General features: G+C 37.0%; 2 protein-coding genes across 11 annotated transcripts in view; one reads left to right on the forward strand and one right to left on the reverse strand.

Moving 5' to 3' along the window:
- Positions 1 to 1,856: 1,856 nt before the first annotated feature.
- Positions 1,857 to 14,853, reverse strand: part of LOC113671891 (uncharacterized) — a 39,930-nt gene continuing 26,933 nt past the window's right edge. For 6 of the 10 annotated variants that reach the window (XM_089180749.1, XM_089180748.1, XM_089180750.1 and 3 more), the window contains 7 exons: positions 8,915 to 9,638; positions 7,129 to 7,223; positions 6,841 to 6,994; positions 6,418 to 6,481; positions 5,604 to 5,875; positions 4,289 to 4,451; positions 1,857 to 3,863 (listed from right to left, as the gene is read on the reverse strand). In XM_089180749.1, coding sequence (XP_089036875.1) covers positions 3,628 to 3,863; positions 4,289 to 4,451; positions 5,604 to 5,875; positions 6,418 to 6,481; positions 6,841 to 6,994; positions 7,129 to 7,223; positions 8,915 to 9,601 — 1,671 coding nt within the window. In that variant the 5' untranslated portion in view covers positions 9,602 to 9,638 and the 3' untranslated portion in view covers positions 1,857 to 3,627. Of the gene's footprint in view, positions 3,864 to 4,288; positions 4,452 to 5,603; positions 5,876 to 6,417; positions 6,482 to 6,840; positions 6,995 to 7,128; positions 7,224 to 8,914; positions 9,639 to 9,883; positions 10,144 to 10,283; positions 10,438 to 10,615; positions 10,663 to 11,913; positions 12,091 to 14,853 lie in introns of those variants that run through there. The other 4 variants (XM_089180747.1, XM_089180751.1, XM_027188151.2 and 1 more) reach the window with 4 other exon arrangements.
- Positions 6,834 to 14,853, forward strand: part of LOC113671892 (uncharacterized) — a 50,000-nt gene continuing 41,980 nt past the window's right edge. Inside the window, exon 1 of the mRNA XM_089180756.1 lies at positions 6,834 to 7,007. The gene's annotated coding sequence lies outside the window, so the exon portion shown is untranslated. The remainder of the gene's footprint in view (positions 7,008 to 14,853) is intronic.

Here is a 14,853-nt window from a genome sequence, read left to right on the forward strand (position 1 = left end):
TTGAAAGACAAGTTATCACGACTGGATTTTCATGTGCAATTTGCGAATTAAGATCTCGAACCCGTGCATGTTATGTTCAGCCATACTTACTTTCCGAGCAAATTTATTGCAACGTATCGAGTTCTCAGTTAATTTTGCGTGACCCTGAGTTGTTGTTACTGCTTTACCTACAAAACTTGGTACGCTTGAAAGTGGCAGGGTCAGCTGCAATGAATTTCAAATTGACCTATGTTTATCAGACTCCTGTAATTCAGAGCAGAAAAGGGCCGCACGCTTATTTCATCGCGCATCACCTGTTGCGATCAGTTTAGAACCAACACGAGAAGATGGTAGAGGAAATTCTCTTCGGGAACCTTGGTCTCCCTTTTACTGTAAGTCAACAAACTGCACGATGTTTCCTTTCGCTATGATGAAATTTTTTCCTTGCAACTCACTCGAAAATTAAATTGTAACCTCAAGTAATGTATGAGTCATACATTCGCGATAAAAGATAAAAAAATTAAAAAAAAAATAAACGTAGAATGGAGCGGAATGACAAATTCTGCTCTCAAAGAATACTGAATGTGAAGTTTCACAAGGGAGCAAGGTAGGCATGTTTTCCATAATTGTGTAATATTGTTTCATGTATACAGAAAGAAAACTACACAGCATCTAAATGCACTTATATTTTATGTCGTACACTGGTAATCAATTCCGTGCTGTTGCAATTGTTTATGTGTAGCTGGTAAGCGATCTTGAGGAAATCATGTTGTCCTGAATTAATTTTAGAACGTAAGGTTGACGGTGCGAATTTAAGTTATCTTCGGTAGTGGCGGGGAAAAATTGAGCAAAACTCAATTCGTATCCAGTTACATATAGGAAAGCATGGCCGGTATCCAAGGGTGATGTTATCCAGCCAAGCCTCCTTGGAGATGCTAAGCTGGATAACATGAATCATTTTAAATAATTTCTCTCAACAACGACTTATTGTGAATAACTAAGAGATCATGAGCTGTTGTGTTCTCTTTTTTGCCAAGAGCAAATTGCTCATTGTAATTAATTGGTTTCGAGCATGGGTTAAGGAGAAAAAACACCGATGATTGTACCATGGGAAACAGCTAAGAATGTTGAATTCAATTCAGTGGTATTGGGGATAGCTTCAATATTCCTGAAGCAAGTTGCGTTGTGACAACTTGTAAACCTGAGCCTGGGAGCCTGGCGCTAGCAAACCCCAAGCCCTCACGATTTTACAGAAACTTTAAAAATATGGCGCTCTTGGCGCTCAAGAAACCTAAACATTAAAAATCATGCGAATGCTTTTGAATGATGGGGACAAATTGTAAACTTCAGGAAGCGGAGATTCCAGTGGTTCACTTTTCATAAAATGATGGACTGGTGAGTACAGTTGATTGAAGGGAATGATCGAAGCGCACAATTGCAACAGAAGTGTTCTTGTGTACGAAATTTAAGAAATTAAGTTGTTCGAATTCTGCCAAAAATGCTGCAGAACATAAACGAAAAAATTTTTAGGATTAAGCATCTGTATTTCCTTTCGGTCAGAAAATGTAATTTTATTGAAATATCGTAAAGCTGAGCAAGCCTTGTTCATCTCACCTTTGAATTTCCCTTCTTAGAGGGAGGCGCTCATTGTAAAAAAAAACAACAATCACTGCAGGCTTTAAACCGAGTCTCTTCAAAAATTTGTTCCTAGGGTTTTCAGTTTTGATCATGAGCAAACCACTTCACCTCTTCAACTTCAATAACCCACTTTGATTTTGTTATCTGTGAGGTGAAATGGAAATGGGGCTCTGACGACACCATACATCAAAATTCACATATAAAAGTTGATATAAAAGTTGGGAGACTTGACAGCAGTAGCTATTTTCAAATTTATTTTGATTTTATTTCGTACAATTCTATCCTTTGTGCAGACTTAAATAACTTTCATGTTTAATTAAAGTTGATAAAGATAAAAAATCTACTACTTAAGCTGAGTAGATTTAGTGAATAAGCTTCCACTGCACATGGAATGTGCTTTGAGCCCTTGTGAAGCCTTTAGGTGTTGCAGAACAGCTATGGTTGTAAATGATTTCTGTTTAAGGACAGACAAGTAGAATTCTCTGTCCTTAAGTTTCTTTCTCTGCCCTTTGCTATGGGTGTGGCTGATTTGCTGGCAGGTCTTGTGTCAGTGTATCTGTTTGCCCGTCTTCAAGTGGTTGGTCTGGGCACTAAGGCAAGCACTTTCTGCATGCTTATTGGTGTGCATGATGTGTGCACCTACACACAGAACAATATTGACGCAACCAATATCAATAAGATGTTACTCAATGTTCAATAAACACACTCTTAAAAAGTCAATTACAGATTAGAAATGACACATCTTAAAATATTAAAAGTTCTGCCAAATACTTTTTGATGGGTAACACCGCAGCACTGATTTGCAAGTTGTTACCCATTAAATGGCAAGTTTAAGGTAACATGCCATTGAATGGTTGCTAACTCGGGTACTAAGCTTTGCTGACATATAATTACAATTTCAGGCTATCCGGCACTTTGGGGGAGGGGAATGCTATGTACATTGTCCCTGTAATCAAGATTGCCTCAACACAGTGGTGACTGCTTCTATTAAGCTTCTGTGTTTCTGTTATCTCACACACTGATTTCTTGCATTCTTAGTTCTTTAGAAAAAGCATAGCACTTGAACTTGATGTGGCTTTAATTGGATTCTCTACTTCAAGGTAAGCAGCAGTCATTACTTATGTTGTTAGAGCCAGGGTGGAGCTTGTTGAAATGGGTGCTGCACACATTTCTTTCTCTCTCACGCTTTGCTTTTGGAGGAGTTGAGGGAGGAATTGAACAAACATTGATGTGTTTGTTATAAGTCAGTTATCGGTATATATAGTTATCATGAGACAGGCAACAATATGGCAAGATTTGCCAAGCTGTTTAACATACACATTCTATAAGTTAAGTGCCTCCTAAACTTTTTTTCACCCTTTTTTGTTACTTTTAGTGAGAAAACAAGTAACCTTTTAACCTTTCAATGCTTCTAGAAGTGACGAAGTAAGACACACATTCTCATTAGTAAGAGCATTAGTTAACTCTTTAACTCCAAGAAGTGGTTCACATGAAACTTCTCCCTACAATTTCTATATCTAGCAAACTGGTAATGAGAGTATTCAAATGTATCAGGTAGAAGTTTTTATCTTGATCTAACACCAAATTCTTGCAACTTATTTGCAAGGAAATTTGTAGCAGCTAGAGGGGAGAATTAAGAACCAGATCCTGGGAGTTAAAGGGTTGACTGATTTGTAAACTTATAAAGTTTGGTGTTAGTCCATGCTACATCAAATGATTTAAACATTCATAACGGAGAGAATACAGCAAGTCAGTACAATGCCATTCAACCATATTTATGGTTCTTGGTCTTTCTTTAATATAAAAAAAAAAAACGAAAATGTACTGTCATCGGGACCGGCACCTCCCCCTCTCTTCTCCTTCAGGTGATGAAAATTTTCTTACATTGCACAAAAGGGAAATAGCTCGAGAAAATTTGTTTTAATCCAAATGAACGATCTTGAGATCTTGTTTTCTGATGTGAAATTAATAAAGTAAAGCTGTCACGCAAGGTCTCTCACGCAAATTCAGTCACACCATTTGTGGCGTTATGCCATTTCCTTCGTGCTCAACAGATCGCACCCTTTGTAACCAGGCATCGTAATACTCCTCGTATTCTCGGATGAGTTCTTTGATCTTTGCGGATTTGTACTTGATAGTTTGTACTGTTTGATGACTGAGGAACATTTCATGACAGTCACAGCTGTTTGGTGCAGGAGTTAACGAGATAATTGCACTTTCGTCCTCTGTAGCCTTACTCTTTTGACCTGCGACGCGAAAAATCAGTATCGAACAAAGTAATTAAATTGTGTTTTTTTTTTGTCTGATCGGCATATCAATTCCCCATATATACAAAGTACACTAGCAAGAAGGCAGGCAAGAAGAATTAAGGAAACGATCCAAGAAAATCACTGTGAGAACCAGGGAGTAACATAGCTAAAAAAAGAGGCAATAATATAATTTCGAATGCAATTTAGTGTTAATAAGCACGGGTAAATTTTTGAAAGAAAACAAAACGGATTCTCTCACAGGATAGGTTTGCAGCGCGGAAAAATTCGGAAGGTTTTTAGGTTTCTCAGAAAATCGCTCTCAAAATGACTGTCATACAGAAATCTCACTAAATTTTCCTCATTTTTGTATTAAAGAAAACATAAATTTCAGTAAAGGAAATTAAAAATAGAAAAGCTCTTACGTCGCTTGGGTCGATGATAAAGTAGTTCCCAGGCTATTCCAACGAGTAGAAGAAATCCCAGCACCCCTATCAGGATGAAAAGCACGTTTTGAAAGGCTTCTTCTTTAAAAAAGAAAAGTCCTTCGGATGCTTTTACCTCTTGGCTTACTTCATCAGTGGGATTCTGTTAAAAAAAAAAAAAGCAAAACAGAACAATTTGACAAGATAGAATGTCGTGTTCGAACAGTCATTTCAAAGCTTATTTCCGAGATATCAATACAATATCAAGCATAGAAGTGATGAGAATAAAGAAAATATCAATTAGGGGATTATTAATTGATCCAATACCAAATTCTCCAAATTGACATCATAAGAGTTTTATGGAAGACAGTAAGGAGAATTAATAATGAAATCTTGGGAGTTAAAGGGTTAAGACTCGAATTGAAGCGACACTATAGCTATGGAGAGGTTTTTTTAATTGTATTCTAACAAAAAGGTTTTTTTATCGAGGCCTCAGTTCGAAAGTAAGGCTGTTTGGAAAGCAAATAATTTTGACGTGAACGCTGTAAGGCAAAACCAACGGTGGTTTAGCTTGGTGCTGTAATTGATTATTTTCATCCTCTCCTCTGGTTTGTCCGTTTTGTTCCCATTTACTTTGACCCTTTGGCCTCTAAGAGTGACCAGCGTATAATTTCTCCTGGCGGCATCATCCCTAAATCACACATTTAGGTCATGAGAACAGAGGAAATGATCACCAATTAAAAAAGCTTTTGATTGTTCAACAAATTCTCCATGTCAGTATCCTAAGAAATGCATAGAGAACAGTAGGGAGAAAATGCATCCTGATGTTAGGGTGTAAAAGGTTAAGAGTAAGGTGGGCTTAGGTATTCTGACACCCAGCTGAAAACTGCTCGAACCAGTTACATTAATGAAAAGCCGTCGGAAATCATAGACCAAACTTTACACCAGAGAACGCTAAATTTACAACTACACTCCTTTGGTACGTTGTATTACTGAAAGACAGTGCGATTTTGCAATACTGTTTTTCGTTAATGAGATTAAACCTTTTTAACTTTGTAGCTTATTTATGAGTTGAATTGATAGCTCAACAAGCATGTCAATGTTATTTCATAGGTCTTTCAAAGCGAAAAAGTATCATAGATAATCCCTTTGTAAAACTTAAATCCTCAAACCATGAATTCTACAGTATGACGGCGAGGGGTAAAACATCGTTCGTACTCCTTGCGGAAGTGATTTTAAAGCCCGAGTGTCTGATTCAGTTTTGAAAAAAACATCACTATTAGTGTGACCATTTTTTCCCAGCCTCAAACTGTACCTTAAGTGGTTCGAGGTTCTTAGCGATGATTTCAAACGACTCTTGGGGGTGATTCCGTAGATACCGCCGGAAACATTCTAACCGAGGTGATGATGCGTTTGATCGAATTGCCAGACCATAAGTAATCGCGTGTTCAAAGGCAGTCTCTATCCGAACTTCGTCGTTATCCTTCACAAAATTACTGTAGTAAGTAAGTACGTAGTTGTCTATCAGAGAACCCTTTAATCTCTCTTCCAGCAGGTCAGAATTCATCTTTGGTATGGCATGATAAGCTGGGATAAAATGGGAGATGGATAGATTGAGTAAGCAAGCAATCAATGAGTCAGACAGTCATTTACTCAATCAATCAATCAATCAATCGATCGATCGATCGATCGATCAATCAAGCAATCAATCACTCATTCAATAAGGAAATTATTAGTCAGCTAATCAAACAATCAATCAAGCAGTCAGTAGTTGACAAGTCAATAAATTTATAAGTTAATCCATCAGAAAAAAAAGTAATGTCTGGTTTCAGTCAATGAATCGGTTGATCAGTTTATGAGACAGTTAGTCATGAGATCAGCGGAACCTTGGGTCAGTATGGGTTGTACGTTTTCAGTACGAGGTTGATTTTAGCAATGGCGTAATGATGTTTAAAATGCACAGCATGTCCATGAACTTAGAGTTTATACGTGAATTGTATTTCTCTCATTGACTTTATTTAAGACTTAAACTTGTGATAGCGAGATTTTAGTTTATTATTATCATTATTATTACTATTATTATTATTAGAATTGTCGGGAATTTAAATGAATTTGTATTTAACACTTACGTTTCATGTCAGCATTTAAGCTTACTCCAAGGCGATACTCTTCACTACCGTTTACTGCCCCGATCTGCAAATACAAATTGTTCACGTTTTGTTAATAAGCTGGGCGCAGTTCGATGGCGGGGATGTGAAGAAACCAAAATCTATTTAATCGCAGCAGCCAATCAGAGCAAAGAAAATGTCCAAAGGAGCAGTCAAAGTAAAGACAAGAAACCTGCCTAAAGCGCGGAGACACACAAGTGACCAAGTCTCGATTTTGGTTTTGCATCTGATTGGTTGATAGAGTGGCGACCAATAGACCAATCACAGAGCGAACTGAAGCAAAACAATTTTTTTCCCTAACTGTTTTCGAAACTCAATTAAAAGTAGCTATAAACTTGGAGAATGGCTAATTAAGACATTCATTATATCTAATTTAGGTCTTACCACTGAGCCATGAACAATGAAATGATGCTGGATACTGGCTGATAACGAGGCTGTTACAATGGCGGTGAAAATGGCTATGATTATTATTCCCACCAGAATCCAGACGATGCAAAAGATTCGCGCCAAAAATGACTTAGGTGCACGGTCGCCATATCTAAACAGCAAAGGTATGTTTTTACCATCAGTGCCTGATTTTGACTTATTATCTTTAGATAATAATTTATTATATAAAATGAAATATGATACTTAAGATAAAAGAATTGTGGATTTTCGTAGTTTTTCACTCACCCAACAGTGGTCATGGTGACGAACGCCCACCAAAAGCCTTCCCAGGTGCCATTGATAAACGGACGCGGAAATTCATCTGGGTTTTTGAGACGGTCCTGTCGGGTGAAAGTGTGTGATGTTTAGGGAACAGTCATTATTTTTCGCCGGGGGGGGGGGGGAGAGTGGGGAATGGAAGATATTTGGGGACCAAATGGTATTTCAAGGGGATAGGGGAGGATCAGTCGTCGCCAACAGAGTATAACTGGGGCACTATAGAAAGTTGACAGACAATGAACTACCAATCTCCGCCTTTGTTTATGTCCTTAGAACTTTCAGAAAATTTCGATAAGCTTATGTTTTGACCACGAGTTACATGCCTTCAGTCTACGTTAAAGGGAATATTGGTTACAAGAAACACTTATCGTTCCATTGACCTTGTACTGGAAACAAACTTTAACCTGCAAATTTTTAGTTTATTACCAAAAAAAAAGTGATATTCAGTGCTAGCTTGCAGTTTTCGGTGATGAATTTTCATAATTAGCTGGATATTTATTCCCGTCTACTCTCACATTATGATCAAAGAACCTCGTGATACACAATTATTTTTACCGCCTTCAAAGGAGTATAAAGCGTGATGAAAAAGCTCCAGCACAGCAGGGTCAAAAAATGAGACTTGCAAATTTTAAAATCACCCACCAACTTTTTGAGTTTACTTATATACAGGCTTAATTCAAGATCGCGTAAGCTCAAGCACTAAGTTGATGTTAAAGACTAGTGCAACCTTTTTAAAATATTCATCAAATAGAGTTTTTAGAGAGCCACGATTGTTTTGAATGCACTCATGGTATTTTACACAAGAGAGGGTCAGTAATGTTTACCGATGAACCAGCTGCGTTACCAAGAAAACGAAGCGATGTTGTCAATATGCGATGAAGTTCAATGTTAATCGCTTACCATGACGCTAAGCGTCTTAGTGCGCAATTAACACTGACCTTAAGAGGCGAATTAGGATATATACCACAAATAGGATTTTTTAAAACAGAATGGGGCCAGATTTAAAACGCTAATATAACCGTCAGGTTACAAAGACATTGTAGCGAGACCAATGGTCTTGGAGTAATTGGACAATTTAAATATTAACATTACATATAATAGTTTGACCAAAAGCAGGTGAAATTCTGTCTTTGATATGAAACTTTAATAGACTGATATAATTTCGTAGTTTTTTTTTCCTCGTGGTTTTCATTATCAAAATGTAAATGTGAATGAATACCCAGGAAAAATTCCGTCTTCCAAATTAAAACACGAAGTGTTGCAATTCGATTACACGACACACGTTTAAGATAGGGCAGCGATGATAAGAATGAGCAAAAATATATACGTCTCATATCGAAATTGGTTATGCGATGTATTCCTTGATAAAGAAAAAAGGCACATATCGTGCATTTATTCAAGTTAAGGAAAGTGTTGCTCAAGGCAGAGTCGACTAAAATCATTTTAATACCAAACCGTGTGCACAAATCTTATTATCTGTCTCACCACCAATATCTGAAATCTAATGCTATGGTAGATATTCGTAAGGAGACATTTTCGATAACGATGGCAACAGCGTATAGAAAAGGAAAAGCATTTATCACTAATTTAGAAATCTAACTAAACTAGCACGGGTTTTTGCCCGCAATAGCACAGAGCTTGTCAACAAAAATTTCAAATATGGCAGGAATGGCAAAATTTGATGAAAAAGGAAGCAACGATAAAGATGGTGAGGCTTTCAGAAAATCTTAGTAAAAAAGGAAACAAAACTTACCAAAAGCCAAATGATGATTCCCGACAGCGTCGCAGCGACGAGTATGAATATGAGGATGGGCCAGGCTTTAAACACCGTGTTCATTAGCTGGGTTGTTTTGTTGTCTTCGGCCGTTTCATGAACAAGTAGCGCCACTCTGGGCGCTTGAACAAAGGGTATATATGGCATGTCTTTAAACGCTACGTCTTCCAGACTCATACCCGTGATGGGAAAACTAAAGTCATACGCTTTGTCTGGATGGTCTAGTTGTTCTTCCAGTCCACGAATGGAATCCAAAATCTTTCCAAACTTTACAGTCGCGGAGCTGTTGCAACAAACGTGGAGCATTTTGTTTATCATGTGAGGAAAGATGCCCTCCACGGCTATTTGACTGCCACGTCTAGAAGGTTTCGAGTACGGTCCGTAGTATTGCCACGATGCGGACAAGGGAAGACCGCGAGAACATTTCTCGTCGAAACTGAAGCGGGAAAGTTCAGCTTCTGTTAACACGTTTCCAGTAAATGTAACATTGTCGAGTTCAATAACTTCAGCGCCATTCTTTGCGTAAATAGCATTTGAAGAAAGGTAAAAGCCTTCAGGGATCTTTCTGTTTGATTTTGTTGGGTGTGTATCTGCTACTTTGTCTTCTGCTTGAACTATTGTACTCAAAACAAGCAGCAGACCAGTGGTGACTTGAATTGCGTCCATTGTAGTCGTCTTAGTATACCCTTTGGGGTGCAACCGCCTGTAAGAATGAGAAACAGTATTTTCTCAATGTATTAAGCCGTTTTGATGACCTTAGTCGTTTGCGTCAAAGAATACTCCTCGCGAAGGAATTCTCTTTGACGCACTTGCTAAATTGCCAATGCTAAATTGACGTCAATGCTTCACTTTTTTATCAGTGTCTGAATGAAACCCTACGTCGAATGACTTTCATATAAATACCTTGTAATCATAACGTGTAATCTTATGATTAGTATTTTTCCTTACTTAGTCAAATCTCTTCCTTCGCTTGCTTGGAGAGTCATGACAACTTTTTCAAAAGCTTTTTAATGGTAAACAGTTTCCATACGCACTCGCCGAAAAATGTGGAATGTAACTTAACTTTGTCCTGCCAAAAAGGCGCTTTATCCTGTGCAAACCCACATAGGTAAATACAACTATGAATTAAGAACCATGAAATGATAATGATAACTCTTTTCTGCACGCTACTTGAAGCTGTGCATTAATAAATTGTAATTGTTGAAGGCGAACAGTTTGTATTTTAAAACACTGAAAGCAGATGTCAAGTCAAGCGGGTGCAGACCGTCATCGAAGAAACTTTAGAATTGATTTTTGATCATAAACAGCCATTTTAAAATGAGATATTTAAGACATATAGAATATTTACCTAGGGTGTTACCGTACTGGCAAATGATGACCTAAACTTTAGACCTCTAACCTTCACCCGCTTTCGTTAGTGACTTTCGTGTTGGGTCAGTTCTTTCTAGTAAATATTGTGTTGAAGTTGACCGCTTGTCTCGTCTAAGTAGGTAACTTTGTTGAAATTAAAATCGTGTGGGTTCTATGTTTAGAACAGAAGGTTAAAAAAACACTTAAGAGATTATGTGTTGCCTTGGCAGCATCAAATTTTAATTTGCCTTAACGTTGTATTGTTACTGTATAACAGTGAACTCTTTCGACGTTTTATATCATAACGAAAAAATGAATGCGGTATCTTACCATTTTAGAGTTACAGGTTCTCAATTATAACAGCTCACATTTAATGGCTTTTCTGTAAAGAAGATGGGTCTTCGTATCAATCAGTTTAGACAATCAAAACATATGGAAATCTAAATCAGGTTGGTTGGGTATTTCTGCTTCGCTTTTGAAACTCTGTTAATGAAGACTGCCATTTTAAATAGCCTTTCTTATTTTGCGGTGTATGGAAATGTGCTTATTTTGGTTGTTAAGAAGATGTTTTGGCGTCCAATAACAAAGAGTTGTTATGATTTGTCAGATTCCTGCCATGAAAACATTACACTTGGAGGTAACCGCTTCATCTTCAAATACGTGCCGACCAAAATGCATCACTACATGCAGCTTGCAGTCAAAATGATATTAGAGCTTTAATTCTAATCAGCGGAAATTTTTAGTGAGTCATGACTTGAGATCATTGTAGCCGTTCTTATAATTTTTTCGTGGACGTTTATCACCCCTGCTAATTTGACGTACTTATCAAATATCAGTTTGCCGGCTTAAGAATGGAAAGCAGGTGGCAAACTGTCTAAATTTTTTTTTATGTTTTTGGATTTGGTTGATTCCGAAATTGGGGAATTAAACTGAATTGCCTGAAGTTTCGGGTAACTTTTTCAAGCCGAACGTGATGCAAAATGTTATTACAAACTGAGGATATGCCACTCTCGTAACGGGGAAATTAAAAAACTGTTCTCTTTTTTTTTTTTTGCATGCGCTAAGTCAACTCTGGGATTTCCTCATTCACATGAGACATGATCACTGATAAAATCCTCAAGCATTCTTTGATATACAATGACTTTTGGTGAAAAGGTTCTTTTTTCAAACCTGCAGATACTGCTACGATTGAAACGTCTGTGTATAATTTTAATTAATTATTTATAAAAGGCTGACTCTATCAAAGTCTCCGATATTTTTTTGTTTTACTTAGTTTCCTATACATTTTACATGCGAAATTCATACGAAGGAGGCAGAACTTGGTCTATTTCACTTGAAGATATTCATTTTACTCTGTGATAATTTTCCAAATAAGAAAAAGGAGTTAAATCTGCGAATGATTAAACTTTGGAAAAGGAATCATCGTGCCTTATTTTTGTTTTTGTTTTACTCCCGAATACCGCCATACTCATATCCTTCCTTAACAAAGAATGTTACCACGCATTGCGAAATACGAACAGCGTTTGTGAAAATGAATATATATAAACACGGTAGAAGGCATCGACAACATAACTACGTCGTTTTCTTTTCAATTTAACAGTGCATTCATTTTCGAAAACGGCGCTTACCTCTCAGGTATTTGCTAAGTGTTCAAGCCTAATGTCTGTCAGTATAAGCCTAGCTTGAAATCATTTTAGAATCGACAGTGTACCTGTGGTCTCGCTACTGTGAAACAAAAACCCCAACAGCAAGGCGTTTGTAGTTTAGGTTACGTGGTTTGTCAAACAACGAAGTACCTCAGTCAGAGTTTTGTGATAATCCCTTTTAATTCGTTTTAATTACCACGTAAGTCTCTTGATGTCGTGTCAAAGTGTTACCTATTACTTATTTAAGGGGCGGTTATTTAGCAATTGTTCACTGAAGTGCTTCCGAAGTGAATCGTAGTGGATAGTTATATTATTTCTTAACCTCAGTTTACCTCTATACCAAGGCGCACAGGTCCTTCTTACAAAATGGAGATATAGAATATTTATTACATTCATTTTTAAATTACTGGTAATCCTTGTAATCTGATTGGCTCTCATTGGTGCGATTTATCCAAGAATAGGACCATTTTTTGCTCTAACTCGCATCTCTTTCCTAGCGAATGAGGAAGCTTTACTAAAATACAACAACCAATTGTTCAAAGAAACCAATAAAATTGTCGGAAAATAGAAAAAAATCTCTTTTGCAACTTTCTACAAACCAGCTCATTTCTGGATCAAGAAAACACTTGTACAGACTAAAAAATCCTGAAATCGTACTTGTGATTCAAATCATGCGTATAATTTCAACCCAAATTGCACTTCACAAAGTTCAATTACCGTTTTTAATCATATAGACATGTCGTTATTTTCGTATTTTTGCTTATTATTTAGGTAGGTCTTACTTATGATGCGTTCTTTCAGGATGTTCTATTGTCAGAGGTATCTTAATTATTCGGAAATGTACAATTGCTTTATGCTGAAGAAAGCACAATCCCCCCCCCCCCCAAAAAAAAAAAGATTTATGTTCTCTTTATGTCGTTGATTTTAACCTAAGTTTTTGTCAAATGAGTGAAGCCGAGATTGTCGTTAGGATTGAGAGCAGTTTCAAATGTAATTTACTGACTTCAACTCATCATACAGAGAGCGATTTTTCTTAACGTTTGTTTCTTTGTTTCTGGACACAACACATATTTCATTTCTTTAGCATCAAGTGTTTGGCATTACAGAGTTCTTTTATAGGTATTTCTACTAGTTTTAAGTCCTGGAAAAGTGTAACTATTGAAATTTGTACTATGCTGAATTCAAAGTTTCTTCGAAATTCTACAAAATTCTTCTTTTGATGGACCTTTATTGCAGTTTATGTTCAACAAAGTTTGCAAGGAATTGTTATCAGGCTCTTTCCAGAGTGAAAAAAAGAAACAATGATTCTGGTAGCGGGTCGATTTCTTGTTTTGCCTAAACACCAAATCCGGAAAAACTCGCCTTAGATTGTTGATGGCTATGTGATGTTTCTGGCCATGATGACGTACGGTCTGCCCTCTCACTGTGTCAGTGTTTGAAAACTTTCTTACTCCTAGTTATACTTTTCTTGTATCTATAAGTCCCCAGTTTAACATTTGAGTTAGATACTTTGGTACTGAGTCGTGGTTGCCCTTGGCAACATAGTTCAGCTATTTCAAATGGTGGCCGTGTCTTTTAGACTGATCTCGCACATTCTGTCTGGGGGTGGTGCCTACACACTGATGGTGCACTATTTTAGCAAAATTACAATTGTTGTTCAAACAAACTTAACCTTTCTTGCAAAGTCCACAGGACTATATAATTGGTAGATCATGTTTGCTCTACAAACGAAAGGTGAAGAAACCTCAAAAGAGGCGTCAGTATTTTTTCCAAATAGATAATTGTCTGTGCTAACAAAGCCACACTGAAGTGTTTCAATGAGACATGCTGTTCTTCATTGATTATTCATAACCATGACGCCTAGAGAACTACCTTGAAATTGTGTCTTTCTTCCACTTTATCCTATTTTAGATTGACGATGTAGGCTCACTCTTGCTTTTCGATAAAGAGGAAGGTTGGTTTATATGTTTTCTAGAATTGTATGTGTCTTTTTTCGCTTTCGATTTGTCACTCTCATCACGAGGTAATCACTGTCAACACGACGCTCACGTTTGACACTCACGGTAATTACACTCTCTATCGACTCACGCGCATTATCATTTGAATAACGACGAAACGCATCGTTTTCAGTTCGAAAGATTGATAACCTGGCCATTGAATTTTTTTTCAATCAGTTCCGACCTTGAGCAGTGAATCCTAGTCATTAAATATTTCTCAATACTTTCTTAGGCTTCCTAATTGGATTAATACCATTTCAGTATACAAGCTTTAAGCAAACTTTAAGCGAATCGATTTTGAAACCACCTGGTACGATTTGAATTGAACGAAATGTAAAAATCATAAATTCGATCTAGTTGTTAAAATTTATTCTTGTCAAATGCCAATTATAAGGAGACATCGCTTCATTTTATAGCAAGGAAAATCGGGGAGAAAATTAAAGTAGAAAAAACAAAACGAAAGACCAATGACCTTAGTTTTTATGACAATGCAAAAGCAAATTCATGAAACAATTCCTCTAAAGAATATTTTCAAATTTAAAAAGCATTCGAACAGGTTCCTGCTGAGTATTTGACCGTCTTTAATTTTGAACTCCAAAGATCTTACGGTTGAAACGTTCAAACGGTTGTGAATATATGGAAGTCATATATTTGAACTGCGGTGAAAGACGTGAATATGAAAGCGATCTTCGCAGTAATGAACAGGAGATCTTACTCTCTGGCATGACAAGTTTCCCAAAACTTTTGCTTCTGTTGGATATTTGATTAAATAGTGAAAATCCGATTTATGGTGGATAATTATTGATGGTTCGAGTAGAGTGAGTGCTATAGCAGCACCGTTCAATCTTACTTGGCTGGTCCATATTAAAATTGAGACTAAGCATAATGTGGAGAGACAGAAAAAAAAGCGCAATAAACCTGAATG

The sequence above is a fragment of the Pocillopora damicornis genome, chromosome 8 (assembly GCF_964200805.1).
Source record: "Pocillopora damicornis chromosome 8, jaPocDami1.2, whole genome shotgun sequence".
NCBI classification, from domain to species: domain Eukaryota; kingdom Metazoa; phylum Cnidaria; class Anthozoa; order Scleractinia; family Pocilloporidae; genus Pocillopora; species Pocillopora damicornis.